Source organism: Nematolebias whitei, chromosome 18, assembly GCF_014905685.2.
Source record: "Nematolebias whitei isolate Nwh7 chromosome 18, NemWhi1, whole genome shotgun sequence".
Classification (NCBI taxonomy): domain Eukaryota; kingdom Metazoa; phylum Chordata; class Actinopteri; order Cyprinodontiformes; family Rivulidae; genus Nematolebias; species Nematolebias whitei.
The window spans coordinates 28,277,961-28,294,212 of NC_056515.1; the positions used below are offsets into that span (position 1 = coordinate 28,277,961).

The 16,252-nt window shown below is 38.2% G+C and overlaps 1 protein-coding gene across 1 annotated transcript in view; it reads left to right on the top strand.

Moving 5' to 3' along the window:
* The first annotated feature begins 68 nt into the window (after positions 1-68).
* The window catches only part of LOC119424966 (WD repeat-containing protein 70), a 45,611-nt gene continuing 29,427 nt past the window's right edge, over positions 69-16,252 (top strand). The window contains exons 1-9 of the mRNA XM_037692487.1: positions 69-133; positions 750-803; positions 908-991; positions 1,173-1,266; positions 1,393-1,600; positions 2,303-2,362; positions 2,851-2,984; positions 4,160-4,313; positions 8,771-8,847. Coding sequence (XP_037548415.1) covers positions 109-133; positions 750-803; positions 908-991; positions 1,173-1,266; positions 1,393-1,600; positions 2,303-2,362; positions 2,851-2,984; positions 4,160-4,313; positions 8,771-8,847 — 890 coding nt within the window. The 5' untranslated portion in view covers positions 69-108. The remainder of the gene's footprint in view (positions 134-749; positions 804-907; positions 992-1,172; positions 1,267-1,392; positions 1,601-2,302; positions 2,363-2,850; positions 2,985-4,159; positions 4,314-8,770; positions 8,848-16,252) is intronic.

Sequence of the window (16,252 nt, forward strand, 5' to 3'; positions counted from 1 at the left end):
AAATATATATTTTATTTGCCTGTGTGGCGCCCTGTAGGACATTTGAACCAAAACGTAGAAGAAGAAGAAATACTTCCGGAGGTTAGAGGTCATATTTAAAAAAAAAAAATGGATGCTGAAAAAGTAGATGAAGGTATAATGTTCTTTTTTTATGTTAGTAAGTCTGTATAGCTCTCTATAACTTTACGTTTATGTGACGTACTTTTACGGGCTTAAGTTTTAAGGTTATAGACATTTTTTTATAGCTAATGTTCGTTGAATTGTTTGTAACTATTGCTACCTTGTGCTAGCTTTAGCTTTGTAGTTTGTTTACTGTATTTCTTTCTTTTTTAAAACGTATTTTCTACTTCAGTTGTTTATTTTTCAGGATAAATTTTAAATATCCCAATTAATACGGACAACCAGAGCTGTATTAGATCTCAAAATCACAATTCCTCCCTAAAAACAAACAACAAAAGGGAGCTAGCTAAAATTATGTAGTATAACTTTTTACAGTTACGTAAAATGAAGTACCCGGTAAATCAAAACAGCCTTTTGGACATTATATTTATAGCATTATACTATACAGATATAGTATTACTGTAGAGATACCGAATTTAAATAGTGAATCTGTCTGCTCAAGAAATAGAAAATATAATCTCTGTTGTTTGTAAATAAAAACATATTTTACGAAAGTAGGCTTTGCAGTTCTTTAAACTAAATGTACAATATGCCATTTAAATGCCAAAAATATACTCTAACATCATCAGACAAAATGAGTGACGATGGGGATATTGGATCTGTCATGGGATTCTCTGGATTTGGTAAGTATAGTTACAAAGGCTTATATTTTTATTACACAGCCCTCAATATTCTTTTGACATTCACACATTAAGCAGATTTTATTTGTTTTATTTTTACTTTTCAGGCAAAAAAGCTCGAACATTTGACTTTAATGCAATTTTTGAGCAAACTCGGCGAACCGCTATTGAGAGAAGTCAACGTGCACTAGGTAAGTTTGTTATAAATAATGATAATATGCAATGAAATTAGTATACCGGTACATAGACAAATCATCTATTGTTGTCTAATGTAGTGTTGTAGGTTTAACAGCCTAATAAGTGCATGCACTGTTTGGACCTGATTTGTCATTTTGTGAATAAGTGGCTTCATCGCAACACTTGTTTCTTCAGAGGAACGACAGAAGGAAGAGGAAGACGAGAGCTCCATGTCAGTCAAACCATCAGTTCACAGTCAGAGAGACAAAAGTGCTGCTGCTTCTTCTAGGTAGGCTGAGATTATTGTGTTTGGCGTGTTTGTTCAATCCTTCTATTCATCACATTTCTTCTAAAAAAAATGCTTGAAATAATTAGTGTAGTTTGTCAATGACTTTTTCCTCTTTCTTTTTTAAAGAGTACAAAAAAGTGTGAACAGTAGTGACAGCAGTGAGTCAGAGTCTGAGCTCATTGGGCCCCTGGTGCTTCCTCAGCAAACAACCCAGGAGGATGACGAACTTGTGGGTCCTCCGCTTCCACCAGGTTACAGGAGCAGCACAGCACAAAGTGACGAGGAGGATGATGATGCTGATGAAGAGGAGGCTCAAGATGATGATGATGATGATGTATGTTTGAAATGTCAATAACAGTGGGGCTAATATGTTAATTACAACATGATTTTTATTGCTCGGTAGTTTTTTTTTTAAGTATTAAGGATGTGAACTCTCATTTTACTCATTTTAATATTAGTAGTAAAATCTGAATTATTAATAGCATACAAACATACTGTGTTTGGTTTTTCTAAAAAACCAACATTTACAATGTGAGGTATATAGAAAGTAAAGAAGTAAGTTGCACCCTTACCATCAATAATGTATGTATTCACACATACAGTTTTCTCCTTAAAATGTTAGTTTCTTGAATGAAAGTGGTCTAGAAAAACACCATTAGCATCTGTGCTTAGAGGTTTAACACTCTTACCACAAGGTGGCAGCACGAGACAACTTAATGCCAATGTTGTGTTGAACAGAATTTCTGATTGTTTATTTCAGCAAAATTCCTGTGACACCTGCAACATATCAGCATCTATTAATACTGTAATCACAAAGGGCCTTGTAAATATCCAAAAGGTTAGGATTTAAGTTCAAACCATCAGTTCACAGTCTTGCATCCTAACTTCAGAAATTTGTTGCTTTTCAATAATTCTTAGCATTCAGCTTTTTGCTCACTAAGTCTAATCAAATGATTTGGAATAGAATGAAATAGTACACCATAAAAAAAGCAAATAACTCATTTTCTTCTTTTATGTTCTCCTCAACTTGACCCAGAATCCAGTGAAAAAGATTCCAGACACTCATGAGATCATTTTACAGCATGGCACCAAAACAGTAAGGCTTTTGCTTGCACCCAGTCTTTTTAATAGTTATGGATTCTATAACAATAATTTACTGATTTTCTTTTTATTTATTTATTTTTATTTATCTGGGAAGAAGAATCTGTTGACTACCTGATATTCTTATAAATCTCCTCATACCTAACCATAAACCATCGGAAATTTCTAGATTTACATCAGTTAAAAAATAAATCTTTGTCTAAAATTGTAATGACAGTTGTTGTTTTGTTAATCTAGATATTGTGAGTTGTGAATAATTGTAGTTCTCATTCAGGTATTTAGAGACGGAGCCAATTTTGTTATTAAAACATTTTAGTTCTGAACAATTAGATCATTATGCATCATTAAGTTTAAATATATTTATTTATTTAATATTTCTCCTTTAAGGAGGTTGTATCTGAAGTAGCCATCTACAGTCAGTTGATTTTTGATGTGCACAGGTTTAGAAGGTGACTTCTAAAGAAGACTTAATTGTCTCCTCAGGTATCAGCTCTTGGCTTGGACCCCTCTGGAGCCCGTCTGGTGACAGGTGGATATGACTATGATGTGCGTTTTTGGGATTTTGCGGGGATGGACCAGTCTCTGCAGGCCTTCAGGTCCCTGCAACCCTGTGAGTGGTATGTGAAACATCAGAACAGTTGTTTAACATGTGTTTAATTGGTTTCATGCAAACACCAGACACACTGACTTCATTTAGGTGTGTCAAAGTGAACACTTGTACACAAACGTGCACATTTGATGAGCTCCATCGAGCCTCGTGCTTACTTTGTGGCATCCTCTCTTTTCATGCAAAATTAGGCTTTCAGAAGCAGATGGTGAAATTATGTGGGTATTTGTGTGTGTGTGTGTTTACTCCTTGTTAAACTGAAGCTGTCATTAAGGATCAAATTCCTTTTGTGGTTTTGGGAACCAGTGCGCTGAGCTGGATCGGGCTTCCCTTTTACAAAAAAAAAAAAATCACGCTACATTTAGTCTGATTACATTATGAACTAGTAGCCTGTTTTGTTTGCTAACAAGCAGGGCTTCATTCAGAAAGCCAAGCAGCTGAGGTTCATTGCTTGTCTTTCCTCACATGGCAACATGTGAGTTCATTTAATAAAAAACAAGGTGGGTTTTACTGAACTTTAGAACATTCGTTAATCTCGCATTTTCCACTTGAGTAAAATTTATATTAATTCTAGTTTCATTTAATCTTTGTGTGACTTTTCACCTTTTCTGTTCATTTTATTTGGCTTCACTTGCTACGCACAGTCTTGTGTTTTAGACACTTGTCTCTTCAAAGCTGCCACTTGAAAATGTTGTCGATTTGTAAGTTTAACTTGTTGAAATAAAAACTAAATATATTGTGGATTATGAAAACGCAAAGCTCAGAATATGAGCTAAAATTAGAGAAACTTTTACTTCTGTGTTAAAGGTTTATGCATTTTTAGTCTGTACTCGTGACTTACAGATTTATTTAGTTTCAAATATTACTTTTTCTAAAATTTCACAGCTTCCAAAAGCTGTAATTCCGACAGTCAAAATTTTTTTTGCGTTTCTTGTTGCACATCTAAAATATTAGTTGTCAGACATACTCTGATTATCAGCAGTTCATAAAAATACAAGCATCATGCAGTGACACACGAGCAGTATCATATGTGATGTTTTCTGAGCCATTTCTATTCCTAAAACATTTTCTATAAGTGCTTTGACTCAGAACCTTTTCTATAGTTTGAAAATAAAACACAATGTGACATAACCGCAGAAGTGCCAGCTAAACTATTTTCTTGGCCTCGTTTGCATGTTTTTTCAGCCATCAGATCAAGTCTCTGCAGTACAGCATCACTGGTGATGTCATCCTGGTGGTTTCTGGCAATGCACAGGCCAAAGTGTTGGACCGTGATGGCTTCAATGTCATTGAGTGTGTGAAGGGAGACCAATATATTGTGGATATGGCTAACACCAAGGTAGGCTAAAATACACTTCTTTATCTATTCTGTTGTAAAACTCTGAAATCTTGACATATTATCCAGTTATTTCTTTAATTTGTGAAGATGGTGCATAAAAGTTATCGAGTAAAGTGAAGAAAATTTACTGACAAAGAAAAATGTTATCACTCAGAACATTTATAACTTAAAGAACTACCTCTACTTGTTAGTTAGCATTCAAGAACATATTTAGTACAACTGTATTTAGAATAAAAATAAACATTAAAATGCATTGAAGTTTTTTTTTGTTGTTAAATTAACATATTTTTGTAATTCAAATAAAATTAAAAAGATGTTGTAAAGAGACCCAAATTCAACTAAGTTGCACTGATTTGATTATCTGTTTAATTTGGTTTTGTTTTCATTTTGTATTCCAAACTCAATAATGACTTGGCAGGTATTGATTTTGGATTCTGGTTGTGATTGTTTCAGATTTTAGCAATTATTTACAATACATTCTTTGCAAAATGATTTTTCCATGATGACCCAAACTATAAAACTAAAACTTTTTTTTGTTGTGGTGATTTGGAATAAATCTTTAAGATGTCAGCAGTAATTATGCTCACCAGATATATATTTTAGAAACGCATATAAAATCTTTTTAAAACGCAGCTTGTACATTTCCAGTTTCATAACAATAATGTAATAAAGCTCATATTGTTTAAAGATGTAATGAATCACGTATGCTTTCTCTCTCTCTTCTGCGTAAAAATTACAAAAACTTTTACATTTGTATCGAATAATGTTGAAAATGATGCGTGTTTGTTTTCATGGGTGAAGTAACAGCGGTGCATTCGTTTCTGCCATTTTTAAACACAGACACGATGATCTCCTCTTCTGCTCTTTGAGGACATCATGCAAGTGTTTGATAGTTGCAGGACGCACCTGCTCTGGTTTATGATGTAAGGATAAGGATTTATGCTGTGTAATCGCCCAGAGGAAGGGAAAAGGGAACTCCATTTTTGGTTTTTAGGGCTGTTGTGATTCATACATGTGAATCTACAAAGAAAGATCCTAATTTAAACTTCATGTTTGGGCATTAGAGTGTTTAAGAAAGCTATTATTGGTGGTCACTGCAACCATCTGTGCCAGCTGCAGCACATTTTGACATGGTTTATACCAGCCATATGAAGTGCTTCAAGTGAAGGTCCATTGGTTGCAACTAGGGGTTTCCTGAATTCCCTACTTTCTAATCCTACTCAGTTCCATCTGGAGAAGTTTGGTTCAGTGAAACTGCGTTTTGGCCTGCTGACAGTGTCCCAGTCGATTACCTGTGTCTCATGTGATAATTAAACTCTTGCTTGTAAACTACCTCTGTTGACATACAGCTGCTTTCCTTCTTATTTATCCCTCCTGTTCACTGAGAGTTTGGGGACTTACTGGACTACATGTAGTAGAATGACGAGATATTTTACCCCAAACAATTTCTTCATCTGCAGCATTTGGAAGAATAAAATATCATCAGCATAATCTATTTACTGTATATCACATACTTTGCATTGTTTTGTTCAACCATCCATCCATTCATCCGTTCATGTTCTACTGCTTATCTGTAGTTGGGTCATAGAGGCAACAGGAGACATCCCTCTCCCTAGCGACACTTTTCAGCTCGTTCTGGGGGACCTCAAGACGTTCCCAGGCCAGAGAAGATACACAGTCCCTCCAATGGCTTCTGGGTCTTCCCCGGGGCCTCCTACCAGCAGGACATGCCTGGAAAACCTCTAAAGGCAGGCATCCAGGAGGCATCCTGATCAGATGTCTGAACCACATCAACTGACTCCTTTCGATGTGGAGGAGTAGCAGCTTTACTCCAAGCTACCGCTGGATGATGGAGCTCCTCACCATATCTGTAAGGCTGAGCCCAGCCACCCTACGAAGGAACCCCATTTCGGCCACTTGTATCCAGGATCTCATTCTTTCTGTTATGATACAAACCTCATGATCATAGTTGAGGGTTGGAATGTAGACGGGTCAATAAATCTAGAGTTTTGCCTTTCGACTCAGCTCTTTCTTCACCATGACTGCCCAAAGCAACGTCCTCGTTACTGAGGATGAGACCCTAATCCATCGATCCATCTCTCGCTCCATCCTACAATCACTTGTGAGCAAGATGCACAGATACTCGAACTCCTCCACCTGAGGCAAAGTCTCCCCTGACCCAGGGGTGTGGGGGGGTATTCCACCCATTTCCAGTTGAGAATGATTGCCTCAGACTTACAGGAACTGACTCTCATCCCATCCGCTTCACACTTTGCTGCAACCCACCCCAGTGCACACTGAAGGTCCTGGCCTGAAGATGCCAACAGAACCACATCATCTGCATAAAGCTGAGATGACACCCTGGGGTTCCCAAATCAGACACCCTCCTCGCCACGACTGCAGCTTTAGATCCTGTCCATGAACACCACAAACAGGATCAGAGACAAGGAACAGCCTGGGCAGAGTTCAACCCACACTAAAAACACTCTACTTTTCGTTACAAATGCGGACGTAGCTCCTGTTTTGGTCATACAGGGACTGGATAGCTCTTAAAAACAACCCAGGCACCCCATACTCCTGCAGCACCCCCACAGAATGCTTCAAGGAACACGGTCATAAGCCTTCTTCATATCCACAAAACACATGTAGACCAGCAACACCACAAGGTTAAATATCTGGTCCACTGTTCCATGACCAGGACGGAATCCACATTGCTCCTCCTGAATCTGAGGTTCGACAGTCGATCGGAGCCTCCTTTCCAACACACTGGAATAAACTTTCCCAGGGAGGACGGGAAGTGTGATCCCACGATAATTGGAACACACTCTCTGGTCCACCTTTTCAAGAGTGTGAACCACCACCTCTGTTTTGTTCAACCATCACTTCAAATCCAAAGCCAATAAAATGAAGCATTCCTTGAATTAATGCATATGGCCCACTGCCATGCATGCAATTTTTTTAAACAATCTCATATTGGAGTACTATAGAAAGTTTTATTGTAGCCACTATATGACTTTTAATAGCTCAAGGTATGTGTTGGTGATGAGGCTCAACTACTAATGCTTTAGTGTTAGGGTTATTATGAATAATAAAATTTTTTTGCTTCTTATTTCTCTTTTGGCTGCAACATTCTGCAAGGGTCACCACAACATGCAAACTTGCTAAAAACAATTTATTTCTGCTGACAGCAACTGTATTAATGAAACACAGACATGCCAGTGTTGTCCTCAAATCAATAACTGTTGTTTTTGCTGTTTGTCATTAGCATGCATTCTGTTTACTGATGGTATCGACTTCAACCTGCTTCTTTTTAGTCATTGGCAATTTGTTGTCCCAAACTGTTGAGGAAGAGGAATCAGATTTGGTTCAGGAGGGCAGCAGCTCAGTCAGCCTAATTGTGAAGCTCTTGAAATGAATGATTGCTTGTTCTGATATTGTTTTACAGAGCAGCGTAGTTGAACCGCACAGAGCACTTGTCTTCATATTGCTTTTTCAGAAGTATTTTACCATAAAATTTTACAGCTCAGCTATTTGTCATACTTTTTTTTTTTTGCCGTAAAACATCAAGCCATAGGCGGTTCCTCTTAATTAGTCATTAAAGTGGCGTGTTTAAAGTATTTGACAGTGAACAGACAGGCCCTGTTCCTGATCCACGCATACCGATGTCGTTCAGTCAGCTTCTGCTCATGCACAGCTCTGCTCTCTGTGTGTTCTGTCTAATAGCTATGTGTCGTGTGCAGCACACCAATGTTCCTCTTTGACCCAGCAGTCATGGAGGCCTCCATCTGGGTTGTTCTGCCTTAAAGTTATTTCTTATGAGTAATCCATGACTCCTCAAGCATAGGAGATAGCTAAGTTACTCTGCAAGGAACTCTCTGCTTAAATATGTGACGCTGCAAGTCGCTCAGCCTTAGAGTTCACTGGCTCAGTTTAAGACTATTTCTATGCTGAGAAAGGCCAGAAGTTGTTATTACATTAGGATCATCAAACTACGGTAATAGCCCTTTTCTTAAGGAGGGACCTCTTTGTCATAAACTCAAATAAGATATAAACTAATTGTGTGCAAAAAGGAAACAATTAAAAACATTTTAGTGGTAATTGGGTGTGAAACAAACTGAAAACCAATAGATAATTGATGAACAACAGCTGTCTCATTACTGTGTTTGTAATATTTAGATGCAGTAAGATTGCTAAACATATCAGTTGGTCTTGGCAGCATTTATCCTTTTTAGCTCTTTGTTTGCCATTACTGGATTTTAACTATTGGCTTGTCTTTAAATGCTAAGAGTTTGACAACTGTTTTGAAGCAAATGGCTCTTGTTTATATCCGTGCACGAGTCTGCACAAAAGAACTTGGCCGTAATTTATCAGTGTGCAACTTTTCAAAGTCGATGAAACTGAAGCTCAGAGGTTTTAAAGTTGAATGTTTATTTATTGTCACGTTGCTCTCTTTACAGGGACACACAGCAATGCTGAACAATGGGTGCTGGCATCCCAAGATTAAAGAGGAGTTTATGACCTGCTCTAATGATGGGTATGTTTAAAAACGATTTTTATATAGCCTCAAAGCAGAAACCTTTGCATCCTTATTGTCTCTGATCAGCTACATGGGGCAAAGATCCAAACCATAATTAGGTCACTTTTAGGATATTCTATGCAGATGCGTTTTTTTAAATGATTAGAAAGAGCATACCTTGACTTTTCTCTTTTTGTACTATATGTTGCTATTTGAAAATGAGCAAAACAAAAATGTATTTATTTATTTAAATTTCTTTCTCTGTTGCATTTTAATGCTATTATTTATATTATAAATTAAATTGGCCAAAAGTTAAAGTTAATTTTAGGCAAACATTTGTTTTTCTGTCAAAAGCAGTGGCTCTTATTGAAGGATTGTTTTTTTTTACTCGTATGTTTTCTGTCACCAGCAGGGAGTCCTCTAGTCCAGACTATGTCTCTGAAAATTGTAGCTCAGCTTCATAGCTATGCATTGACACATTTAATTTTTTTATCCAGTAATTTGGAGAAAAGAACCGCTGGTGATATATTTTTGTGCACGCATATTTTTAAACTTTGTTTTTGAGTTTTAGCATTCTGTTGTCTCCTTAAAAGTAAAATTATACCAGTCTAGTCACAGAGAAATTATCTGTTGGACCTAAATGCTCATGAATAGCTTTACAAACACGTGCATGTGTTCCAGCATAGTGATGAGCCTTAGAGAGTTTAACAAGCAGCAGTGCAGAAACCCAGTTCCGTCATCATTATGTAGAAACAAGGGCCCAGCTTTGTGGCCAGGCCACAGACCATTGTTTACCAGTGTTACTGCTCTCCCAGATGCAGTTTGGTTTATTTAGCTCTTATTGAATCTCTGGAAGTCCTCCCCTGGCACGTTAGCACTGGGTGTTGCTGGCCAGCACATAGAACAGCAGAAGAGCACTCGGGGAGCCATTCACAGGCAGAGAGCAGCTGCATGTGAGGAAGGTTCAACGCTGCAGAGCAACTTGAGCCCCAGAGGTGGGAAGAATGGGAGGGACTGCCTCTATTGATTTTCACCTGGAGGAGTTTGTCTTTTAAGCCCTTGTTAAATTTCTCATTTTGCAGTTTTAATTTCTCACACAAAAGGATTTTTTGCAACAAAAGGTGATAACATTGTGCTTTTCTCTCATTTTGTACATCAACAACTCGTTAAACCTACTGCTTCAATTCTCTTTCCTGTTTCAAATATGAAACAAAACATAGTTTGTGATGTTGGATTCTGATCTATTGCTAAACCACCGGCAGGCAGGTGGTAAACTGACTTTGAAGAAACTATTTTGCAGCTGTCAACCAGTATATGTTTGTAGAGTTGGTCTGTACGAAAAATTGTGATTTTATCTTGTTTTATTCCATGAGTAAATGAATAATTGTCTCGGTGTTAGCCAGGTGACGTGTCCAAGGTGTACTCCACCTCAAGGCCAAAGTCGGCTGGAGTAGACTTCAGTGACTGCCTACGTGGTAAACCCTAAATGAATAGAGTTCACTTGATTAAGTCTATCAAAGTTACACGATTCATTTCCATTTGCACATGCGTTCCTTTATTTTAGAGGGCACTCTCTGCAAATTGTAAAATAAAACACAAAAATTATCCTAAACGAGTTTCCCAGATATATTGATATACAATTCTGCAATGCAGGTTCACAGTCAATGTAAACGTGAATCTGTCAAAACCCAAGCGGATGCTTGAGATACATGATGGACCTACATTAGGCTGGCTGTAGTCTATAGGTAAACAAATATGGTGGAACCAGAAAATGCATAGATTGTAGGAGAAGATGGAAATCTAAGATTGAAGCTGCAGCTAAATGCAAAATAAAATGGAGAGATTTATTGTGACAGCTGTTGAGAATAAATATGGGGGCTCGAGCAGGGTGGTGGAAAGCCAAAAAGACAGAGCTCGACATTCAAATACACAAAGCTTTTGTTAAACTTTTGCTAGACCGATAAGGTTACCATTTTAACACAACCTATCTTTTTTATTTTTGTACTGCAGTCAACAAAACTGAGCATAACTACCGTACATGCCAGTTTATCAAACTCTTCAGACTTCTCATTTCCAAACAGCTCTTATACGGACCTATTTTCAGTCACTTCAGCTGTAGGTAAACAATCACAGGTAGTAGTTGTCAGCCAATCACAAAAATACTTACACATTTTTTTAATTTAAGGAAACATTATCTATCAATATAAGAAAAAAAAAAAAACTTTCAGTTTTGTTTCCTTCTATTTGTTTTTGTTTTTTGACTGATCTTTTTGACAATGCAATAGTACGACGGAGCTTTAGGGCTTCAATAAGAAAAAAACAACTTAAAAGCCATAACATTACGAGAATAAAGTCGAGTAAAGTCTTAATATTATGAGAATAAAGTCGTACAAGACTTTTTTTTTTTTTTTTACAACTCTCATTTATTTATTTATTTATTTTCCACGAGTCGGATCCACAACGCGACCTGTCAGTCAATCCAGTAGGCGTGTCACCAAATGACCAGTCCGAAGCTAAATGCTCTTTACCTGCAGAGAGCTGCTGCAGCCCATCAGAGCGTACCACCTTACCGTCAGCAGGTTCAAAGTCCTGATACTGATAATAATCTGATGCTGATGTGCTAACAGATTAAATATCTCCTTATTTGTAAAACCAATACCAAAGTATAACTTAACAAGATGCTCAACATTCTTCATTTTACCACAGTTAAAATGTGGTAAACTGCTTTATCATGTCGGAGTTCGGATAATATTACGACTCGTTCAGCTTCGGACTGGTCATTTGCTGACACACCTACTGGATTGATTGACAGGTCGCGTTGTGGGTCCGACTCGTGGGGAAAAAAACAACACAAGAGCCGCAAAGATGCAGCCGAGATAGTGTAGGGGCAGGGCAGCCGACTCGGGACCCGAAGGTCCTGGGTTCGATCCCCGGTCATTGCACATCTCGTGGTGTCTCTGAGCAGGACACCTAATCCTGAATTGCTCCTCTGGTGCTTACATAGCTGCCCACTGCGCCACCTGGGTGCATCCCAGGTGCAAGGGGCTAAATGCAGAGAGCCAATTTTGTCTTTGTATGGCAACATACAATGATGATAACACATAGCACTTTATTATTTATTATTAAAAGACTCATATGACTTTATTCACGTAATATTAAAACTTTATTTGACTTTATTCTCGTAATTTTATGGCTTTTAATTTTTTTTCTTCTTAGCATGGCCTTAAAGCTCCGCCGTACAATAAGTACCTTCAAAATCAACAAGTGTTAAAATTAAATCAAACTTCAAAACACGTCATCAGGGCACATGCCCAAGACTTTATTATCTATGGATGACACAAACCAGCCCAACTCATCCCTAAAAATACATTTCAGTAAAACATTTTAAAATAGAAAGCTGGTTAAATGGACTGCATTTTAAATATATGTCAGTTTTCTAGTCTTCCTGACTACGCAGAGCACTGTTACATCGTTGGTTAATAACGCTCCAGTTGTCATAGAATTACATTCCAGCTTGTTAGACAATCTTTAAACGTCTCTTTCACCTCCTATTGATGTCGCTACCTCCACTCATATAGATTCTGCAAAGACTAATAATGCCACCTGTTGGTCTCTGCTTGCTGTGTTTGCCTCAACATAGGACCAGCGCTTAAGTTTCTGTAGATCTTTTTGTCGCATTCGGAGGTCTGTTTTTGTGATGTTTAAAAAAAAGGTTAGAATGTATGATGAATAGACCGCCAAGCCCTAATTAAAAGATCCCTCCCCAGTTGTGAGAAGTCTCATTCACAAGAGCTACCTCCCAGCTTGAATGATGCTATTAGCCCAACCCTCTTATCCACTTCCTCCTCAGGGAAAAAAGAGGGACGCACTGATGAGGCGGCCTGATAATGCAGCAGCAGGGAGGTAGTAATTGTTGGGACAAACCGAGGGCTGAATGCATCAATGTTACACGCTCTTGTTTTGTTCCGTTTAAGAGTATGGCTCAATGTTATCCAACAAACTGAAGGACTGATCCAAAAAAGTTTCGATGCTCGGAGCCAAATCTTAGCACAAATTTGCTTAAAAGACTCAAGAATTGATTTAAAAGTGCATATTTCTAATCAAACAAACTTGATCAGATCAACAGGTTGATTAAATCTGACAAAAGTTCAATCATACTGGTTGCGATAGTCGTCATGGTGTAAATCTCACTGTAAAAATAAAAACAAACTAATCTCATGTTTTTAAAGACAAAGTGTTACTAATGCTTTTTTTTTTTTTTTAACAGTTCCCAGACGTATTATGAGAATTTTATTATGCTTTGTGTTTTTTTGGGATTTAAATTTCAGCCATTTGAACTGAGGATAGGACAAATGGTTACTTTCTAACTAACTGCATGCTTTATTTTTTTTGTCTTTTGAGTCTTGAGGCACAGTCAAACGTGGCTACGCACAAACACACACACACAATTTTAGGAACATTTCCAGGAGGTATGAATGCCAGGGATTCCCTTCTCCCTGGCTTGGTGTCAAGGCTGCAGCTGGACCAGGATGTGTAGCTGCATGTGTGGTAGATCCTTTTACTGCTGAGAAATGATTATTTTGTTTTGGTTTTAGACACAAATTAAAACAGTTTGATAAATGTCTCTAAATAGCAACCATAAAAAAAATGTTTTACAGGGTGTAATTGTTTTTGTACCACCTACCTGAGGAATGAGATAAACGGGTCACTTCTTGGGATCTGATGTGGGTCATTGTCCTTTCCACACTCTGAACTCAATGTTTCTTTTATTTATTCATTTTTTTTAAATCAGACATACTATTTAAATTACAGACCTCTTTTTCAAGTGGGACCTAAGCCTTATGACAATCTTAATTCTGCATGCTTTTGGATTGTGGGAGGAAACACACGTAAGCACAAGGATAACATGCAAACTCCACACAAAAAGACTCCATGCTCAATCTGAGGCTTGAACCTATGACCTTCTTGATGTGATGCAACAGCGCTAACCACTAATCCATTAAGTTGCTAGTTAATGTGATTTCTCTTACAATTTTTATATTAAAAAAAATGCAATGCGAGAATATTTTGTTTTTTAAACAAGACTTGGTAGGTCTGATCTGTGAGACGTAACAAGGATGAAATGTGAGGACAAAATAAAATGGTATGAACATGTTTAGGCGATTCACCCAGATGGATATGCAAGGTTCATCCAGAGTCCAGAGCATATCCAACTGTTTTCCACTTCACAATGCAAGCGTTCCACATCCTGCCCAAGAATGCACAAGCATACTGTGCATTTGTCCTTCCTGTCCAAGCTATAGCCGTGGCTGAATTTTTTACTGACAGTAACCTTTATGTCCATGTGGGAGCTGTGAATACAGTGTTTCTTTTCCTACTGATGAACTGAGCACAACATATCCTCCTCGTTGGCTTTGAAATACACTATCGCTTGATTCAATCTAAATGATCCTTTGAATCTACCGCAGAGTTATAAAATAAATAAATTAATTAAAGGCTTTGTTTAACATGTAAGGGGTTTTCACATCCACCTTTTTATGATTTTTTTTTTCAGTTCATCTTTTGCCTGAAGGATTGTTGTTCTGAAATTAATGTAATTGGTCTCTCACTGTAGGCAGAGTCCATCTGTGCATAGGTAGCATTGTTGTTTTTTTTTGCCCCATGGCTTCTCTGCTTGTGTGAGCCTTCTCCTAAATCCCTCTGTTATTTCCTCATTTTATCTTTTGCCGCTGTGAATCAGTGAACACGGAGCATCTTCCCTGCTTAATCCTTCTTTCTCATAACAGAGTCCCAGTTAGTCAGTCAACCAGTAACGCAGGTCCAACCAATAAACGCCCTTGCACAGTACGTTTATGTCTCTCTTCCTTATCTTGCAAAGTAAATCCAGCAACCCCCCACCACCACCACCACCAATTGGTCCCTGTAACCTGATGGGCAGATAAAATCTGGGGCCTAGGAACCAGTCACTCCTCAGTTGATGTGTGAATGATTGCACCGCCTTGTAAAGTGTGCATGCACGACTGAGGCTGTATGGATCTCATTTTGTTATATTCACCTCTCTGCCTCTGAAGCGTTCTTGCAGGAAAAGGAACTGTTGATGAAAGAGGAAACAAAAGAACGAGAACAAAACCGTCAATAATTTGGCATCACACTTTTTTTTTTTATTGCTGTTACCTACTGTCTTTGGAAGGTTTGAGTTAATGGATAAACTAATTAGCGCTAAAAGTACAACTTGTAAACAAAATTTATGTTATTCAAACAGGAAACGGAATAAAAGGTTTCCATTTTCCCCAACACACCTAAAGGTCTTTGACAGGTGAGGGTGTGGACGCGGCACTAACAGTTGGCTCCATCTCTGCTCTGCCCCCCCCGACAGCCAGCAGCGCCATGTTTTGGAAAGAGCCTTTAAGATAAATAGCATTCCAGGTTTTGTGTGCAGCGTGAAAGGTTATGTTGTCTTTTTTGGTCTGGCAGACGCCTACAGTCTTCTGTAAACAAAATAAAGATGTCAGTGTGAGGAAGCAGGTGGACCTATTTGTCATCTAGTTCATAGCTGTTACTCCTTCGCTCTCACAAATATACATATGTAAGTGTTTACTGTAAAATGCTCAGGTTGTGCTGGGGAAGGGCTTTTATATTTATGGCTTTTAAACTTTTCTTTTTTTTTTCTCAGCCAAAGATTTTATTTGAGTTTTATTTGACCCTTGCCAGTTCTCACTCAAACCATATGTCTCCTGCTGACAGTTGTATCACACTGTTAGGCTTAACTAAACACAGTTGAGTGTGTGTGTCTGTAATTTTGTAGCGGGTCATAGAGGAATCCTCACCATGCTCTTAGTAGCAGCTTCGCCTGCGTGTTTATACTCCCCTGCTGACCCCGTGACCCAACAGGTCACGATGGCTCACCAAGGCAAGCAGAGGGTCACAGACACATTTGGATGTACTCCTCCTGCTGGGAGTGTTGCTGTGGGCATGTGAGACGTCTGTTAAACACGTGTGCGACTGTGTGTGTGGCAACGTCTTTTAATAAATAAATTGTGGCTGAGCACTTAAGTTTGACATATGAGGCGTCATTTAACTTTTTGATTTTACAAAGTAAATATAAACTTTAGCATATTTTTCTTCACTTTTATTTTATCATCATAAACATTAATTTTTAAATGGGTTTGCCTGATGAGTTCCAAAATATATTAATAAAATAACAGAGGACATAAAATAGATCCCACTCTGTCTGTCTGTCTGTCTGCCATCTATCTATCTATCTATCTATCTATCTATCTATCTGTCTATCTGTCTATCTGTCTATCTGTCTATCTGTCTATCTGTCTGTCTGTCTGTCTGTCTGTCTGTCTGTCTGTCTGTCTGTCTGTCTGTCCGTCCGTCCGTCCGTCCGTCCGTCCGTCCGTCCGTCCGTCCGTCCGTC